Source organism: Protopterus annectens, chromosome 6.part0 (assembly GCF_019279795.1).
Source record: "Protopterus annectens isolate FY-2018-M chromosome 6.part0, PAN1.0, whole genome shotgun sequence".
In the NCBI taxonomy this organism is placed as follows: domain Eukaryota; kingdom Metazoa; phylum Chordata; order Ceratodontiformes; family Protopteridae; genus Protopterus; species Protopterus annectens.
In genome coordinates this window covers 1,323,540,685-1,323,560,961 of record NC_056737.1, presented here as the reverse complement: position 1 = coordinate 1,323,560,961, position 20,277 = coordinate 1,323,540,685, and the positions used below count along the sequence as shown (strand labels likewise).

The 20,277-nt window shown below is 36.4% G+C and overlaps 1 protein-coding gene across 13 annotated transcripts in view; it reads left to right on the top strand.

The window, feature by feature from the left end:
• The window catches only part of NEB (nebulin), a 619,289-nt gene that overhangs the window by 197,319 nt on the left and 401,693 nt on the right, over nt 1-20,277 (top strand). For all 13 annotated transcript variants that reach the window (XM_044074886.1, XM_044074893.1, XM_044074887.1 and 10 more), the window contains 7 exons: nt 684-791; nt 2,924-3,235; nt 12,573-12,779; nt 13,027-13,131; nt 17,712-17,819; nt 18,137-18,448; nt 18,549-18,755. In XM_044074886.1, the coding sequence (XP_043930821.1) occupies nt 684-791; nt 2,924-3,235; nt 12,573-12,779; nt 13,027-13,131; nt 17,712-17,819; nt 18,137-18,448; nt 18,549-18,755 (1,359 nt within the window). The remainder of the gene's footprint in view (nt 1-683; nt 792-2,923; nt 3,236-12,572; nt 12,780-13,026; nt 13,132-17,711; nt 17,820-18,136; nt 18,449-18,548; nt 18,756-20,277) is intronic.

The following is a 20,277-nucleotide window of genomic DNA, read 5'->3' as shown; positions in this document are numbered from 1 at the left end:
GGGAGAAAAGCTCCACAGAGATACAAATACATACAATTTGATAACACATAGTAACAATACAGTGCTTGTTAGAGACAAGATAACAAATATATCATACATATCATTTTGGTGACATGGTTGATTATTTCTGCTGACCCACATGGCATTGTGATTTTGCACAATATAAAGTGCAAAGATAAAGTAGTAATAAATGTTCTTTCTAAATGATGGAAAAGAAGCCCCACCCCTTCATGTCATTCTGCATTCTGTAAGTATATATACCCCGCCCATTAAATAGCAGTGGCTATGGAACCCCAAGGATAGGATAAGAGAGGCTAGTATATCTGTAAAGTGATTTTTGGATGTACCCAGTCTGAGCAGACTATGAGCGGCCAAAAAAGAATGTATTATTTATTTTACATTGAATCTTGTTGTTGGTACCATGGGTTAATGAATACATCAAATTCCATATTTGTGATGAAAAATAGTAAATATGGATTTTCTTTTTCTCTCGCTCTCACCAAATACATTTAAGAAAGCATCTGCAAAACCTAATCATTTGGTAATACTATGAATCATGCATGTCAAGAATAATTTTCTTAATATAGTTTTAGAGAAATATTATTACAAGACTTTTAATATAATATATGCATAGCTTATGTTGCAGTACTTGTAGTGATGTTTAATTTTTATATTTTGATTAGAAAATTTACAGACAAGCCTGGGAAGAAACAAAGAAAAAAGGATATGACCTGAGACCTGATGCTATATCAGTGAAGGCTGCAAAGGCCTCCCGAGACATCGCCAGTGATGTAAGTATTATTTAGTAAACAGAAAAATGATACTGTCATATAAACAAGTATTTCACATCATGTTGCAACAATATATCATTTCTTTAAATTAACTTATTTAGACATAATAGAAATAGAGAATCTGCCACTCACATCTGACTTATTTAGACATAATAGGAATAGAGAATCTGCCACTCACATCTGACTTTTGTTTATGCTTATGTTTGTTTTTTTGATTGTGTATTTATTTGTTTAGGATAATGTTTAATGGCAGTGCCTATCCCAATAACAGTAATTTTCATGAGCAATACCTACTCCTGTAATGATGCACAGGCAGTAATTACCCCAGTAACAACCATGTTCATGGGCTTTACCTACACCAGTAGTGATCATGCTCACAGGCAGTAATTATCCCAGTAACAGCCATGTTTATGGGCAGTAGTACCTACACCAGTAATGGTCATGCTCACAGGCAGTAATTGCCCCAGGAACAACCATGTTCATGGGCAGTACCTACACTAGTAATGATCATGCTCACAGGCAGTAATTACTGCGGTAACAACCATGTTCATGGGCAGTACCTGCACTACTAATGATCATGCTCACAGGCAGTAATTACCTCAGTAACAACCATGTTCATGGACAGTACCTACACCAGTAATGATCATGCTCACAGGCAGTAATTATCTCAGTAACAACCATGTTCATGGGCAGTACCTGCACTACTAATGATCATGCTCACAGGCAGTAATTACCTCAGTAACAACCATGTTCATGGACAGTACCTACACCAGTAATGATCATGCTCACAGGCAGTAATTATCTCAGTAACAACCATGTTCATGGGCAGTACCTGCACTACTAATGATCATGCTCACAGGCAGTAATTACCTCAGTAACAACCATGTTCATGGACAGTACCTACACCAGTAATGATCATGCTCACAGGCAGTAATTATCTCAGTAACAACCATGTTCATGGGCAGTACCTACACTACTAATGATCATGCTCACAGGCAGTAATTACCTCAGTAACAACCATGTTCATGGGCAGTACCTACACCAGTAATGATCATGCTCACAGGCATTTTTCCACAGAATATTTATAGTTTTGTCCCATTACACAATACAACTAAACTCCAGTCAGTCAAGACAAAGAAAAACTTTGCTCCCCAACACATCATATATATTTTTAATTCATTTTAATAAAGTCATAGTAAATTATTTTACTTGATAAGTAATGGTTTAAAAGGCCAAGCATATCTCACTTCTTAAATTATAGTGCTGCAAGCGATGCAAATTTGAAGCATTTTAATAATATTGAATCTGAAAAATGTGTCCACTATGACTTGTCAAGTTGCATTAAGATGGTTATAAGTGGGAGAAAACAACCAGTTGTAGCCTTGTCCCACAAAAAAGTGAGAAAATGTTATGATAAGTTAATTAATCAATTAATGGTTTTAAGTTTTTGATTGGTCAATATTATGTATTTAAACTCAGAGTTTTACTAGTGAGTTATCTGAAGAATTTCCAGTTTACAATAAAGGAACAAAAACACTCATCACTGTTATTGGCCTGACCTGCTCTTTATTCAACAGCATCCTCTGGTTTCAATTTGTCTTGATTAAATTTTTGTCAAACGTGTCTAGAAGTTCAGAAAAACACAAAGACAACATTGGCAGTGGACATAATCAAATTTAATGATACTGCAGAAATAGAGCTGTGTTTGGTGTACTTTTCTAAACAGTATTTCATCAAATGACAACACAGACACCAGAAAAACATATATATTAGAACAGTAACTCATATTAAACTGTGTTAATCAAAATTCCATTATCATGAGACTAATGAAAGTGAAATAATTTGTTTTGTTGCAGTGTGAGTTACCTGGGAAAGCTAACCTAATGAAAAAAAATTATATTTATCTTTATTTTCACAATGAACTACAGAGTATTTGTGAGTAGTTTTCATTATTAAATAGCAGATAAATAATGTTAACCCTTTTAATGATTAAAACAAACTATGACTTTCACTATAAAAGGAGAAGAATATTTTTCAAAGAAGAGTTGTTTTTTTTTTTTTTTTTTTGGACATAAAGAATACTTATTTTTTTCTGTGAATACTGTCTTACCTTGATGTTTTTGTTTATGCAGTATAAATACAAACATGCTTATGAGAAAGCAAGAGGCAAGCACATTGGCTTCCGCAGTCTACAGGATGATCCAAAGCTTGTTCATTTCATGCAAGTTGCCAAAATGCAGTCTGAACGGGAGTACAAGAAAGACTTTGAGAAAACTAAAACAAAGTTCCACAGCCCAGTGGACATGTTCAGCATCGTTGCTGCCAAGAAAGGCCAAGAAGTGGCTACTGGTACAAACTACAAGCAGCTAATCCGTAACTACACCTTGTTACCAGATGCCATGAACATAGAGCTGAACAGAAACAGGATGGAAATACAGAGTGATGTAAGTGAAATCCATTTGTTATAGTTCTTGTGCAATTCCTTTAAGGTGAGTTCTGAAATGAAAATAGTTAGCTAGCTGGCCATCTATACTCAGAGGACAAAAATATTCCTAGAACAGACAGAAATGTATGAGTGCTTCTTGGAAACTTCCACCCATGTAACATAATAGCAATTACCTGTCACAAACACCTAAATATCTACGTCACACTACACAATCAAAAATTCAATTGTAGATTTTTAGTATCTGCCATAATGCTTCCTTCTAAGTCCTTCATCATGCCTCTTAATTTGACAACATGTTTGTAAGCTTAAGAAATAATATAATGATGTATAAGCATTCTTATGTGGATCATACTCCATTGGACTAAATCTGGGGCAGAGAAAAAGCTTGTTTTTTAATTTTCTGCAAAAGCCACATGTCTGCACGCACATGGAATAGCTTTAGTCAAGATTAAATATCTTTTATGTTTTATTTACCTATATGCAACTAATGCATTATGTTAAGCTTCAGTCCTGTCTCATCCCCCTCAGTTCAATGGACAGTACCCCCTTGTAAGCCTATTTATCTGTTTGCAATTAGGTAACTATGCAGATGAACTTATCTGCAGTGCAGACGCTTCTCAGACACAACCTAGGCACATACATGCCAACGATGAAGGAGAGTATGAGCAAATTACAAAATAAGAAAAATCAAGAAATACAATAAAATGCAGAACAATAAAGTATTGCATGTTAAAGTAAATAATATTTATATTTGTTTATTTATTTATTTATTGACATTTGTTAACCGGGTTTGTCCAACTTGGCTTGTGGCCCATTTTCAGTGAAGACCCGCGGAGAAAAGCTCCAGCAGTACATTTTAAACAAGTACAATTTTAAACAATATTGATATAATAGCAGTTATAGCAAAAAAGATTCACATATGTTGGATTACATGCATAAAGTTAAAGTTGCATTAAAAAGAAGCTAAGTAACAATTTTACATTGATATAGTTCAATAGATCAACAATAAAAAATTTTGTTTGTATAAAATTATGCAAATGCATATTAAACACATTGGAGAGAGAGAGGTGTAATGGGGTACTAAGTATGGTCCTTTTGAGGGTACATAAAGGGAAGGAAGACTAAGTAGGGTCATGGCAAGGGCAGGTTCTGGAATTGAGAAAATAAGCTATAATATGAGTAGACACATATCAAAAAATTTAACTAAGAATAGACCAAGCAACAGTTATGTCAACCATCTGACATTAAAATGGATTAGTTTAAATTGGCTAAGAGCAATAGTGTATTTGCATTTCACAGGCAATGATTACTCGTCTCTAAAACAATAATACTTATGTATCATAATATGATTTAAAAACACAGGAGTGTGACAACAAATTGAACAGATTAGTGCAAAATATAAAAATAAAAGTTTTAATGGATACCGCAAAACTGCTTTGTGTTTTACAATAACATGACAGGGGTGGTTTATGCCAGCTGTGAACAGCAATGGATGCTTAGTGAGTGCTTTCTTAAATGGAACATTTCTTGTATAAAGTGAAGGGGCAATATCAGTTGTAGCAAAGTCATTATTTTATATTACAGTGGAGAGAAACTGGTTAAACATTAACTGATGTACATCAGTTGCTTTATATAGCACACAAAGTAGGCAGAAAGTAAATTCACCATTAGTAATTCAAAACGAACAAACTTTGTAAAAATAGAAATAATAGAGTAATGCATTTGGATGTATGACTTTGAAATAAGGCCCAAGTGAAATTTCACAGTCAAAAAGAATTCCAAAAGATTTGCCATATTTCAAATCTCTTCATTCAGGATCATTAATATATTATAAGACAATCACATGTAATAACAAGAATAAATTGACAGTGAATATGATAAGGTGTATTGATAAGTAAATTAAAAGAGGCAAGAAAACAAAGGACATTCAGGCACAGTGGTGCCATTATCATGTGAAAACAATGTGTAGCACATATGAAAATGGAATATTATAAGTCTTGGTCAGTAATGGCATACAACTAGCAAGTCATGCTCACTGGGAGTGTTGAACAGGGCTGAGCAAATGAAGACCAAACTGAGGCAGTGAATGTCTAGTGCAACTAGACATCTGATATGAAACTGATGGAGCTACATTGCTGGAGAATTGGAGTGGGTGTAGGACTACTAATAAGAAGAATGAATGTGAAGTGAGAGGGCACTAAAGAAGGAAATAAAGATAAATGTGAGAAAAAAATTGGATGGAGCTTCCAGGAGAACAGATAGAGACATAAGGGGCAGTCAAGGGATAGTATTTGAATCATTCATTAACAGAGGTTCTGGATGATTCCTTAATAGCATGAGTCACAGCCTATCAGGATCACTAGAATCCCCATTTGACCATAGCCTCTAGAAGGCTTCATGCTAAGCAAATGGAGAACTGCAATTGTTCCTCTGTACAGGGTCAGACCATCTATAGATCTGGGTAACTACAGACCTCTACGTCTGACTAGTCTCATATGCAAAGCCATGGAAAGATGATAAAGGAGACCTACCAACACTGGTTCTAACCCAATTTGCTTTTGTCAAAGGCAGGTTATGCATACTCTATTTTCCATGTGATAAATGAAGTAGAAAGAGTTTGAAAGGTAGTACAAGGTTGAAAGAGTCACCAAAGCAATAGGCATGGTTAAAATGGTACATACTGCCTACCCTGACATGCTCAAAGCATTCAACACAATACCTAACTCAGGCATTGTATACAAGATCACAAAATTAGGTGTAATCCCCAATGTCACTCACTGGCTATCTAGCTATTTCATAAATAAGACCCAAGAAATTAGGATAGGGAAATCTAATTCCAAAAAGAGACCAATTGATAGCAAAGTCCCTCAAGATCTGTCACTGGAGCTTCTCCTTTTTGGCATCAACTTCTCTGGAGTCAAGGCCAACATCAGGGATATCTGGATGGCTAAGTCTGCAGATGATTGCAAACTAGATACCGTCATGGAATCACCCACAAAGACATTAATACTCTCCAAAAAGGCCTGACACAAACTGATAACATGATGCCAGTGCCTCAGTATGAAACGCAGTACCAGGAAATGCATAATAGTATCCTTTTGGAAGATGGCTACACCTGGAAGGTACCAGATTGATAATGTACCCCTAAGAGTAAAATCACTGGTCAGAGATTTGACCATCATGTATCTGTGGTAGTAAGGAAATAATTCTATGTTGCAGAACTTATAAGCAAGAATATGGCATCTAGGTCCAAGGATATCATTGTTCCACTATTTTCAGCACTCATCAGACCAATCACTGAGTACAACACCCCCTTTGGTATTTATGTGAAGCATCCACACAGGTTTCTCACAGAAAGAATACAAATCATAAACAATATGTCCTACATGGACCACTTAAAAGCCCTATCTCTGCAGCTGGCCTTCTACAGACTGCTGAGAGGCTATCTATGCCTGGCCTACGAAGCATCTAATGAGCCTACTCTAATGGACTTGTTCCACATCTACAAAACAAATAGCATCAGATTTACCAAATCTGGGGACCTAAACCTCATATGTAACATAAACAGGACATTTTATAGGGTCAGGTATGTGCTTCAGATATTGCTTTTTCTCTGGAATGCCTTCCCATGTATATTTGTATAAGTTCTTCCCTAACACAGTTCAATCATAACTTAGTCCAGTGGCTGAGAAATCAAACATTTAACCCTGGTCTGGTACTTATGTTTCCAGTCGACAGAGGCAGCCTGTAAATGCTTGACCACCCTTGTCTGAGCATGCATCTACCCTTTAAAATAACACTGGGGTATCAAAATATGTCACATACATTTGGGAAGCATGGGTAGGCTTAAAAAGGCCCCCTGGGGTCATTAGCCTAGTATGCATCTATGAACCAATGACTCTAAGAGGACTTCAAAGCTCTCTATTGAAATGTCAGCACTCAAAATGCCAAGTACCAATGAACCCCCAAAAAAAGACCGAAATACAGGAGAAGAGCAAATCTTCAAAATCGATCTTCTCCTTTGAACTTCTTTCTGCAGGGGGCAACCCCCCACACCCCCTGAACTTATATATACCAACTCTGAGATTGCCATACCTCTGAGAAAAAGGAATATTTTGAGAAATGGCACCTCGGACTTAGTATATGTAAGTCTGTTCTTTCACCCATTCAGTCTCTGTATTTTGGGACTTGCTCTAGTGGGTCCCAACATTTCAAATGGTTACTGTACTTCAGACAAGGTTGGAAAGCATGTTTAGTAGTAAGTCAGCATGTCTGAAACTCATTATTAATCTGCCCAGAAAGTCATGTCAGAATTGATACTAACGTAATTATATAAGAACTAGACTACTGTGTACAGAAAGTTAAAGAGCTCTTGGTTATAGTTGTGAATCAAGTGTTGCATGCTTATAACAACTTGTTGTTGTTTGTCTTTCGGCTTTTCCCAGTTAGGGGTTGCCACAGCGGAACTCTGGTCCGCTAATGATTGGCAGTAGGTTTTTTCAGTGCCGAGTTGCCAGCTCGACGCCCAACCTTCAACGAAGGCACTCCCATTCACACATGTCTTTTGGAACGCCACTCGACCACAGGGAGGACATGCAGACTCCACACAGAAGGCAATCCCCGCACACCAGCTGAGAATCAAACGGGAGAACCTCTTGCTGTGAGGCAACAACGCTACCGCTGCACCACCGCGGCAGATTGCATGCTTATAACAACAAGGCCCCTAAATTTTTATACCATTTACCTTTTATTTTCAGACATGGTATCAAAATTAGCAGCACCAACCAAGTATAAAAAATGAAGAGGAGGAAAACCACTGCTCCAGATACAACTTTATTGAAGGTTAAGCGCTTTCATCCATATAAAATAAACAGGACTTCTTCAGAACAATCGTAAAACAATAGCACTTCCCATTTATACACATGTGGTGACCCCAATTAACTAATTAACTAAATTAGTTAATTGGGGTCACCAAATGTATACAAATGGGAAGTGCTATTGTTTTAGTTCTGTCATGAAGACGTGCTGTTTATTTAATACAGACGAAAGCGCTTAACCTTCAATAAAGTTGTATCTGGAGCAGTGGTTTTCCTCTTCATTTTTTATACCTTTTCATTTTCCTTAAAGCACAATTACAGAAACAAAAATATTCCATCCTTGTATTTGTTTAAATATAGCATCACATACAGGTGTTACAACACAAGAATGTCATTGTCCCAGCCATAAATGAGTCAGTATATTACAAAATAAAAAAAAGGAAGGGAGGAAATTGCAAAACAAGGGAAGGGAAATCCAAACAGGGGAGCTCCAGATTTAAAAATAATATCAAAACTTTGTACTAATACAAAAAACTATGCAAAAGCTGAAATATGTAAGGATAACATATTAGGAAGTTAGCTTAATTACTGAATTGTTGTTTTGTTTTTAGTTAAGTGCAGCTAATCCCTCCCTGAGTTATTTTTTTTCAGTAACCTCTAAACTATTCCATTGCCTTAAAATAGCCCCACTGGAATACAGTGTAAATACCTCTCTTCATTGGTAGGTTATATAAGTGATCATTTTTATAGAACAGCAGTCAAATGTCATATCTGTATATTACTTGCAGAAAACTGACAGACTACCAGTACACTACTCCATGTAGTAAAATTTGTTAATGGACTTTTTCAGAGCTGGTTATTGATCTTTTTTCAATTTAAAATTTGTCTTGAACTATCCTGGCAAAAACACTGGGTAGTCCTCTGTCTGGAATGCCTAAGAGCTTTATGATAAACCTAGGCTTCCAGTTATTAATAAATTAATTAAACTAAAATTGTTTACACAGAACTTTAAAAATACATCCATTTCGATACATTAGTTTTGCAGGTATGCAAAAGGCTACCATGCAGTATTTCAGGCCATTCTTAATCACTCCTGATCTGTGCATACAGTTATGTCTGTCCCACCAAGAATTTGTACTTCAGATAAATTTATTATACCTTCACCCAAACGTCCTTCTGTTAGTTGGACAATGTCAGTGCTCTGTGATTTTGCTGCTCCAGTCTTTCATTTCAGAACAGAGCTTTTATATTGATTACAAAGTCTACCTTTTAGAGTTATTAAGGATACTATCTCATTTTTAAGAAAATTTTGTTTATTTGAGTACAATAAATGAACGAATGGTTTAAGAGCAGAGCTCATGTTATTTCTGAGGCAGGTGGGTTACCATTTAAAATTCTTGTTATACGCTGATAACATTTTAACTAATATTTAACAGTCATCGACAGACATAACTGTATGCACAGATCAGGAGTGATTAAGAACGGCCTGAAATACTGCATGGTAGCCTTTTGCATACCTGCAAAACTAATGTATCGAAATGGATGTATTTTTAAAGTTCATGTCATTTGTAGATATAATCTTCCCTATGACTTCTGACCTACGGGTAATGAAGTAGCTGTTGGATTTACTGGCATCATTATATGCCCTGGTATTTATTTACTGACATCATTACATGCTCTAGTATTTATTTATTAGCATTATTATATGCCCTGGTATTTATTTATTGTCATCACTATATGCTGTTATTTATTTATTGCCATCATTATATATGCCCTAGTATATATTTATTGGCATCATTATATGTCCTGGTATTTATTTATTAGCATCATTATATGCCCTGGTATTTATTTTCTCAGTAGTGTCATTTGACTCACAACAGCCCCCTTACTGAGAATTATGGGAGGCAGAGAAATGCTATCTTTTGTCTCTTGTATTAAATAAATCGTACATATTCCAGTTATCCAAAAACAATACCCTTCTTATGGGCCTCATGTGGATATTTTGTTCCTACTTGCATCACTATTTAAGCATATGAAACTGGGCTATGGATCTTAAATAGTGCTCAGAAGGCAAGAAAGACTAACTGGACCACCAAGAAGCGAGTCCGCTCAGGACAGAATCACTGTGTATGCGTGTTGTCCACACACAGCTTTTGTGGTGTTGTTTTATGCTGCCAGATGGCATGAATATTTCCCAGCTTATATATATTTCCTTCATAACTCCTCTGATTTTTAATGCTAGGATGATTTTCTTTGTATTAACATGCATATTATTAATGTATTAGATTATTGTGTAAGTACTGCTGCTTAATAAAGCTCAAAGGCCCTTTACTGATGATAATGAGAGTGTGGAAAGGCTGCAGTAAAGGCAGATAGGTCACTCTTACTGTGGACCATTGACAGACGATCCTTCAGTGCTATCACGTATTGCTCTAAATGCCCTATTTCATTCACCCCGGGGATCACTTCTGCGTCACTGCTTGACAGGGGCACAGAAAAATAATTTTCTTTGGTGGCAAAAGCCAGGGAACCTTTTCAGCTAGGCTTATATAGGCCCCAGGGCCGATAGCCTAGTACCTACCAATGAAGCTATGAACCTATGAACCTATGAGTTATATAGTTTAAAGCTGAAAATGTATGCTGCAAGTAAGTAAACGTCATAGGTACCTATGATCCGGGAAAACAGAAGAGCAAGCCATTTAATGAACAATTGAATGACTGCAGTCTGTCAGAAGGGAGGGGAGATATGGAGAAAGGCTGCAAGACTGATATTATTATAACATGCTGTGCACTGGCATGCCCTCTGTCTTACTTCCACGTAAGATAACTCAGAAACCTAGAAGCATACCTCTCAAACTCCTAGAGCAAGAAATCTGGACAAAGCCATAAATAATGGGGGGACAAAGACCCCAATAATAGGGACAATTTTTAAATATTCCTCTTACAAACTTAAACAAGTGATAAATAACAGATTTTGCATTAGCATGAATTTTCTGAAGGATATGAAGTCTGAAACTCAAATGTCTGTCATTATATTCTGACTTCATTCCTCAAAGATTTGCCAGTAATTTGCAGAAAATCAAAATTTTATAAGTAACAGACCAGAAATATGAGGCAAAAGTCTGGAATTCTGCAAAAATCTGGACATTTGAGAGGTATACCCGGTTCAATTCTCAGCTAGAGCGTCTTCTGCGTGGAGACATGCGTGAATGGGCGTACCTTTGTTGAAGGTTGTGCGTCAGGGCTGATAACTCTGCATGTAAAAATCAACTACCAATCATTAGTGGACCGGAGTTCTGCTGTGGCGACCCCTAACCGGGAAAAGCCGAAAGACACAACAGCAACAACAACAACCTAGAAGGTGAGAGATGCTGCAAAAAATGGCAGACATGCTTACTGGAGAAATGACCATAATTTACTGACAACACCATACATAATGGCATATTTTAGACTGTGAGTGGAGGCTATGGTAAGAATAAAACTGAATTAATTCCAGGAACTTCAAGATCCAGAAATGAGAAAAAAAAAAAATGGTCTTACAGATAATAAGTTTTGAGAAGGGTCAGTTAACTTGGCCTTTTTCCTGACATTTTTCATTTACATTTTGCCTGATGTTTTCAACATTAAAATTGTTAAATGCTCTATCGAGAAGGTCATTCATTAGATGCATGTCTGGTACTTTCCTGACATAAATGTTTGTTAAGCATTTGAAAACTTGCATTTCAAATTTTAGAATAATACTGCAAAATCTTCTTTGACATTTACTGCATTACTGTTGCAGAAAATTGCTATCTCACTTCTCCAGTGGTGTGACTGAAATCTTATTGTTGAACTCAGGATACTAGCTGATTAGATTGCCCTCAACTTGAAAGACCGGCAAGTTGCTGACTGTTGTCAAATCAATTATATTGTACTTTAGTTGGTAACAATTTTATAACCACATCAGTCCTAGCTGCTGTTCCTTATATAACATGATCATTTTGTGCTCACAAAGTATTGATGGTACATTTTAGAGCAGTTTATCCAGGCACAGTATACACATTTTTAAATAGAGTGATTCAGTACACACACACCCTCACTGCCTTGGAATTTATTCTTCATAGGGCTGGAATTAATGGACTGACACTGGGAATTTAAATGTAAGAAAAATAAAAAACGCTAAAGCAGACATGCCGCACGTACATCACATAGAATGGATTTAAAAGTACAAGTTGCATGTCAATAACATTTAGCAAATTCATATCTGCCTGGTAGTTTAGTAAAGAGAATTAAGGCAAGGAGCTCCTATTGATTTCTGTCCTGGGTTTGATTCCCTAAGACCCATTTACCTTCTGTGTGATCGTACAATTCATTTAGAATTCACAACTTCTAGGTTAATCCTAAAAATAGTATTTTTGCTTATTAGGTTTACCAAATATTTACTTATTATTTACAGTATTATTATTATTATTATTATTATTATTATTATTATTATTTATTTACCAAATAAGTAAAATGTGTCTTTTTTGTTCATTTCAGAACTTGTATAAGGCAGATTTCACAGGTTTCTTAAGAGGACTTGGGTGGGTTCCAATAGGCTCTTTGGATCATGAGAAAAACAAAAAAGCCTCTGATATCCTGAATGAAAGAAAGTATCGTCAGCATCCAGAGACCTTGAAATTTACAAGCCCACTTGATTCTCTGGAAATGGTTCTAGCACAGACTAATGCCAAGACACTCAACAAGGTGAGAATTCTTTTTGAAAACTTGAATAAGGGAATTGCATTTGATTTTCTTCCTCCATTATGTGACTGCATATGTAAATGAAAGCAATACTTCAGAATTTCAAAGTACTATAAAATGTTTACTCTGGTACTAGTGTAGTACAGAAGAGCTGTCTTTAACAGAACCTCTTTCTTTATTTATTTATAATCACCCAACACTGAAGTAGTCAACTCAGTGTTACTAAACTTTTTTTCTCTATTTCTCACAGCATCTATACCATGAATCCTGGGAAAAAGACAAAACGCAAATTCACATTATGCCAGACGCACCGGAATTTCTGCTGGCCAGAGCAAATGCATTCAATATTAGTCAGGTAAGTTGCCCCACAGTCCTTTAATCTGAGTGTCTGCTTGTATGACCAGCCACAGTAATCACAATAAGCCACTGTAAACTAGTGGCACCAGTCAAGATCAATAGTTTATGTATGTATGTATGCATGTGTGCATGTGCGTTTTTGTGTGTGTATGTGTGTGTGTGTGTGTGTGTGTGTGTGTGTGTGTGTGTGTGTGTGTGTGTGTGTGTGTGTGTGTGTGTGTGTGTGTGTGTGTGTGTGTGTGTGTGTATGTATGTATGCATGTATGTATGCATATGTGTATGTATGTACATACACATGTGTGCATGTATGTACATAGCATGCATGCATGTATGCATGTGCATATGTAGATATGTAAGTGTACATGCGCACGTGTGTATGTCTGTAGGTATGTGCATATGTATGTGTGCATGTCTGTGTATGTATGCATCCATGCATGTGTGCATTTATGTATGTCTTGATGTGTGTATTTATGTAGGTATGTATGCATATGTACATGCATTTGTGTACATGTATGCATGTATATCTATATACCTATATATATATATATATATAGAGAGAGAGAGAGAGAGCTATAGATATAGATATAGATATATTTTATTTTATTTTACATTTGTTGACCGGGCTAGTCTAGCTGGAGATATTTCCATTTTCAGTAGAGGCCCGAGGAGAAAAGCTCCGCAGAAGTACAAATTAATACATATGTAAAAAATCAACATACATAACAAGAAAACAATTAGTACATAGGTTAATAATAGCAAAAACAGCAAAATTCTTCAAATATATTTCATATATATTTCTATGCATTTATTTATTTTGCTTGTTTGTTTGCTTTAAGTCAAATAGCTGGACCAGACCTAATGGCCCATTTCAAACTTTATTTCCTGGAACAATAGAACAGAATACAAATAAGCACATTCTTAACAGCAGCATAAGATGTACATATAAGTGACTAATTCTCACCAACACCACACTGGAAGACCTGAAGTGTGGACCAATTAATGGAATAGGTTATTGTAAAAGCAAAGATTGTCCAAGACAGAGCTGAAAGATAAGTAACAGGCAGTTTCACACTAGCAATCAATCATTAAAAAATGACATAATCAGTCACTTAGGTTGTCATCTGAAATGCAATACAGTGTAGTACAACACAATGAAGACAGGACCAGACTTAAGGAGTCAGTCAGGCAGAAGATAGCTATGCTAACGTTAACGCTTAGTGTTACTAATTCCTTATTGCATATACATTTTGCTTTTTCTTTGTAATGCTGCTTTGGTTTGGATTGAATGATCGTAAACATGCATGATGCAGCTGTCTTGTGTTTGAAGTTGCAACATTTTGCACCTCCACTAGTGAATGCTTTGTTATTGCAAGCAAAGCAGTGGGAAGGTAACTGTTAAAACAGGAGGAGAAGGGAAAAAATGAATGGTTTGGCTGTTAATATAGTGCTTGAAGTAAAACAGTTTCATATTATGGTGCATTTATATTACAGTACATGTGAGTAGAGCTGATCATTTGATCATTGCTATTTTGTATCTTAAAAATCACTTGAGCTAAACCATATAGATACATTTCAGAATGCATGCTTTTAAAGAGACAGTAGCAGGTCATTGTCAAGGAATTTCTAAAACAAGTTCTTAGCCAACAAGAGAGCTTTAAATGCATTTGAGAATAACTGCAAGATAATGGTGCAGCTAGCTACAATCTTGTGTATTAAAAATATAAAAACTTCATGGTATTATTTGGTGATGAAACCATTCAATTCACTGGAGCCTTTTTCAGTCTTCTACTGGCTCCAAACAACATGGCTTTGTTTTTGCTAATGTTAAGAATGAGTTATTTTGCAGAGAATAAAATACTGATTGTTCAGTGAAGGTGTCATTTTTAGATAAGTTATCAGAGCGCTGTAATCCCAATTCATACCAAGGTGAAAGTACAGATAATGACAATAAGAAAAAAAGCAAATAAGTTCAGAGGCTGTGGATTCCTCCAGAGAGAAAAACTAGGGATGAAAGGGAATTGCAGACATATATTTTGGAGAGACAACTGTCATTCTCTGCTTTAGAGCTGTCTGATTCAAACCATATTTACTTAGTTCCTGAAGAAAGCGTGAGTCAGCAATTAGGTCCAATATTCTTGCTATCTCAACATGCTTAATGCTTGTGAGATTTCCGGAGTTCATTGGTTTGTAAATGTTCATTATTAATGAAGAAGAGAGCAGCAGTGTTAATCAGTAGGACTGTGGGACAGGAGGTACCAAGTTGGGAAGGAGTAGACAAATCCAGAAGTTTGACTGAGATGAGGAGGATGGAAACTGAAAAGGGTTAAGGTGAAGCTATGGCAGAGAAGAATAGAGATGAAGGCATCACACAGCTTAAAGAAGACAGCTACTCATTCAACTATTTTTCAGGAATTTTTAACTAACTTTTACATTCAATTGACAGAAACTGGCTAACCAAGTTCACAGATGATGACAAACTGGGAGCAGTCATTGAATCCCTCCCAGGATGAGAACACCCTTCAGGAAGGTCTAACACAGACAAATGCTTGATGCCAAAGCCATGACTTAAATCTCAATGCCGAAAAATGCATTCATTATTGTATCTTTTAGGAATTCTAGCATCCTGAATGAGTAATTCACCAGTCAGGCATCTGGGAATTCATGCAGGTAGCAGCCTAGCCTTTAACCAACATATGCCCAGGGTAGTAAGAAAAATTCTTTGATATGACTCAATTTATAAGCAAGGGCATGGCATCTAGGTCCAGAGAGGTCATCATACCACTGTATTTTACCCTCATCAGACCTATCACAGAATATAATGCCTCCTTCAGTAAGTACATGAATAGACACATCCAGCATATTAACAAAGGCTCCTTAGAACAAGAATACCAGGAGTAAATGCAATGCCCCACGCTGATCACCTCAAAGCCCTGTCTCTTTATTCAGTATCATACAGACTTCTGAGAGGTGATCTTTCCGTGAAATACAAGGCATTCCGGGACCCTATTTTGATGAACCTTCTGTACATCCACTAAACAAACAGCATCAGAACTACTAGTTTAAAAGACCCGAATTTTACTTGTGACATAAATAGGACATGTTGGAAAGACAGAACTATTTCTCAGAAAATTCCCGTTCTCTGAAACAGGCTTGGCATCCTCCCTATTCCTCTTTAAGTACAACTTGGATCAGTGGATGGGAAGTTGGAAATTTATCCCCGATCTGGCAACTATTCCTTTGATGGACAGAGGCAGTCAGTAAATCATCCACTTTATAAATGGAATTTGTGGGTCACATTTCGGCTGCATGGCTAGGTGTATAGGGCCCTAGTGGTCATTAGCCTAATATAAACCAATGAACTTATGAATAGTGAAAAAGAAGAATGTGAAAATGGCATTTATCTCAATCCACAGTGTATCCCATAAAATGCATTTCTCTAAATGTTACATGATACCTTTGTCACTCAAAAGTTCACAAGCGTGTGTGTGTGTGTGTGTGTGTGTGTGTGTGTGTGTGTGTGTGTGTGTGTGTGTGTGTGTGTGTCTGTTTGTATGTGTGTGTGTGTGTGTGTGTGTGTGTGTGTGTGTGTGTGTGTGTGTGTATACTCGTATATACTACTTTGAATTTTTTGAGACTGATACTGATGTAAAATGCTAATACTGTCAATATTTCATTGCTTTATGAAGTAGTAATTCTCATTAAAAAGAAGTGTTTTATGTTAGAAAATACAAAACATGCACAAAGTAGTAAGATGCAAAATGTCAGCATAAACATTCTTTCTATAAAAATATTTTCTTAATGCCATCTGTGCTTAAAAATGTGTTGTATATAATTCATATCAGAAAACATGTTGAGTATAAATAATTATATGCTCAAAGGCAAATGGATGGGAAGTTGGCATAATGGTTAAGGTGTTCACCTTACAGACAGAAGGGGCAGGGTTTGATTCTCACCTGGGGTAATCAGCTAAGCTTAAAATGACCCACAAAGGTAGTTAGCTTAGTACAAACCGATATATTCTTATTATATGCTCAATGTTTTTTTGAGAGGGGATGGAAATAAGCAAGGTCTGTAGATCTATGTTTAAATGAAGGGTATCACACTGAGGAAACAACTTTTTAAGAGTGGATGAAGCATAAACGGACTTCTGCAGTGTCATCATCCTAGGAGGACTCAGTAAGGATGCAGAAGAGGCAGTAGTCATGCATAATGGCTTGGGAAGGAACACAAAAAAGATAAAGTGTGTGTGTGCGGAACCGCCGTTATTTGCATAAAACAGTTCTGAAAAGATGCTAGAGTTTGTTGACTGCTCAGCTGGTTGACTAGCTGTCTGGCAGTTAGCTAAGTCAATGGCTGGCTGGCTTGCTGTTTGACTGGTTGCTTGACTGATTGGTTGGTTAACTTGTTTGTTGCATGTTTTGGAGGCACTCTGATAAAATAGTCAGGTAGCAACTAAAATAAACAGATCTTTTTACTGTACAGACTTTTATAATAAAATGTTACCATAATGCTAGAGAAATGAAAACTGAATGATAACTAACATTTTAAAATTACATTTTATGTGTTAATAATTTACAGAAACAGTATAAAAGTGCCATGGAAGAAGCTAAGAAGAAAGGGTATGACCTAAGAGCAGATGCAATTTCCGTAAAAGCTGCCAGAGCTTCTAGAGACATTGCAAGTGATGTAAGTATTTCATAGGGTAAATATTGCCTTTTTCGGTCATATAGTCACCTTTAAGGCATGTCATCTTCTTTACAACTGAATGCCACTACCTTCCATTCTACATAGTATAATTTTTGGAATAAATCAGAATAGGGTACTGTATGAGAACATATAAAAAATTACCCTGGCTTAGTATATTACTCAAAGCTAGCTGTTCATATACAAACATATATAAGAATAAATCATTTGTTCCTTCATTAATATTTTATATTTAGACTAAAAAAAGTGTATTTTAAATAAAGTTATAATAAGTGTAATTCTGATTGAACTTGATATAGTACAAATACAAGGAAGCATATCAGAAGGCAAGAGGAAAGCATGTCGGTTTCCGTAGCCTACAGGATGATCCTAAACTGGTTCACTACATGCAAGTTGCAAAGATGCAGTCCGAACGGGAGTACAAGAAAGATTATGAGAAGACAAAGACAAAGTACCATACGCCTCTGGACATGTTCAGTGTTGTAGCTGCAAAGAAGGCCCAGGAAGTCAGTACCAATGTGAACTACAAACAGCCAATTCACCAATACACCCTCCTGCCCGATGCAATGAATGTACAATTAACTAGGAACATGAACTACCTTCAAAGTGATGTAAGATGTCTTTTACAATTAGTATATTATTATCATGTTCCTATACGTGAGACTATAAATCATAACGTATTTTATTTGGTATCTTTCAATATATTTGCAGATTGCCTACAAAGAAGATTATAATTCATGGTTTAAGGGTATTGGCTGGGTACCAGTTGGTTCCTTGGATGTGGAGAAAGCCAAGAAAGCTACTCAAATCCTCAGTGAAAGACAGTACCGCCAGCATCCAGAAACACTCAAATTCACAAGTGATCTTGAAGCAATGAATTTTGTTCTTGCTAAAAACAATGCAGTGACTATGAATAAGGTAAAAATAAATGATTTGCTTAGTAGCATCAAAGTAATCATTAAAGTATACTGCATGTGAAAGGAAGAAGAGGTTGTTCATGTGATAAAAATATTAGAAATATTTAAAAAAAAAATAAATATATATATATATATATATATATATATATATATATATATATATATATATAGGTTAACTTTATATGCTCAAAATCCTGAAATATCGAATTTCAGAATCTCGAGCCCATAAAGTGGAAAGGCTAAAACATCAAACACCCAGAAGCGCAAAATTCAAAATCATGACTTCTATACTACACATACACACACCTGTCTCCCCACAAATAAACACTGTGCCCCCCTGCACCCCCCTATGTGGGGGGCTGAGCCCCCAACACCACCCTTACTTAAATATACTAACTCCAAGGTTGCACTACATACACAAACACACAAAACACCACCCCACAAGCTACATCCCCCTCGCACACACACACACACACACACACACACACACACACACACACACACACACACACACACTCACACACACACACCACAGTAACAAAACACACTAACACACACTACAACCCCTACCCAAAACCCGTAAAACATAAACACTTACCTAAATCCATGAACACAGCGCAACACCAGAACCGCTAACTCAACATCTCCAAAATGCAAGATTTTGAATTTTGCGCTTCATGGTGTTCGATGTTTTAGCCTTTCCACTTTATGGGCCCAAGATTCTGAAATTCGATATTTCAGGATTTTGAGCATATAAAGTGTTTCTATATATATATATATATATATATATATATATATATATATAGATATAGATATAGATATATAGATATATAGATAGATATATTATCTTTTCATTTAAACTTATTTCTACACTGAGTCACTGTCAGATCATTAACATTTGATTACTGATGGTTCTAATGCACTATTCAGCTTCAGGGATAACCCTTGCTTGACTCAGAAAAGAAACAAAGAATAAATGCTGTTAAAGCACCCAAATACATCAGGGTAGTACTTTCAGTTTGCCCATTGCTAGTCTTCTTCTTCTTCTTCTTTCGGCTTTTTCCCGGTTAGGGGTTGCCACAGCAGATCACCTTGTCCACACATTGAATGGCAGTGGAGTTTTACGGTGTCAAGTTGCCAGCCCGGTGCCCAACCTTCCACAGAAGGCACACTCACACGCACACCTAGGGCCAATTTAGAGTGTCCAATCCACCTGCAGCATGTCTTTGGGATATTTTAAATAGTATCTACATTTTCAATCTGGGAGTGCATATGGAACAATACTTGTTAAGTACTCCTTCAGGCAAATGCATCTGATGTCTGTGCAAACTACATGGTGGTTTTGATGGTAATGGAGGAGAGCCACAGAAGTCTAGTATCATAATGAGCAAATATTTCATCTTACTTAATCACTGTATGTAGCAGATAAAGGGAGAAACAGCTGTCAGCTACATCAGGTTTCTGCCTGTATGAGAGGTGGAGTTTCTCTCACAATGTTCCATTGGCATATGTTGTTAAAGTAA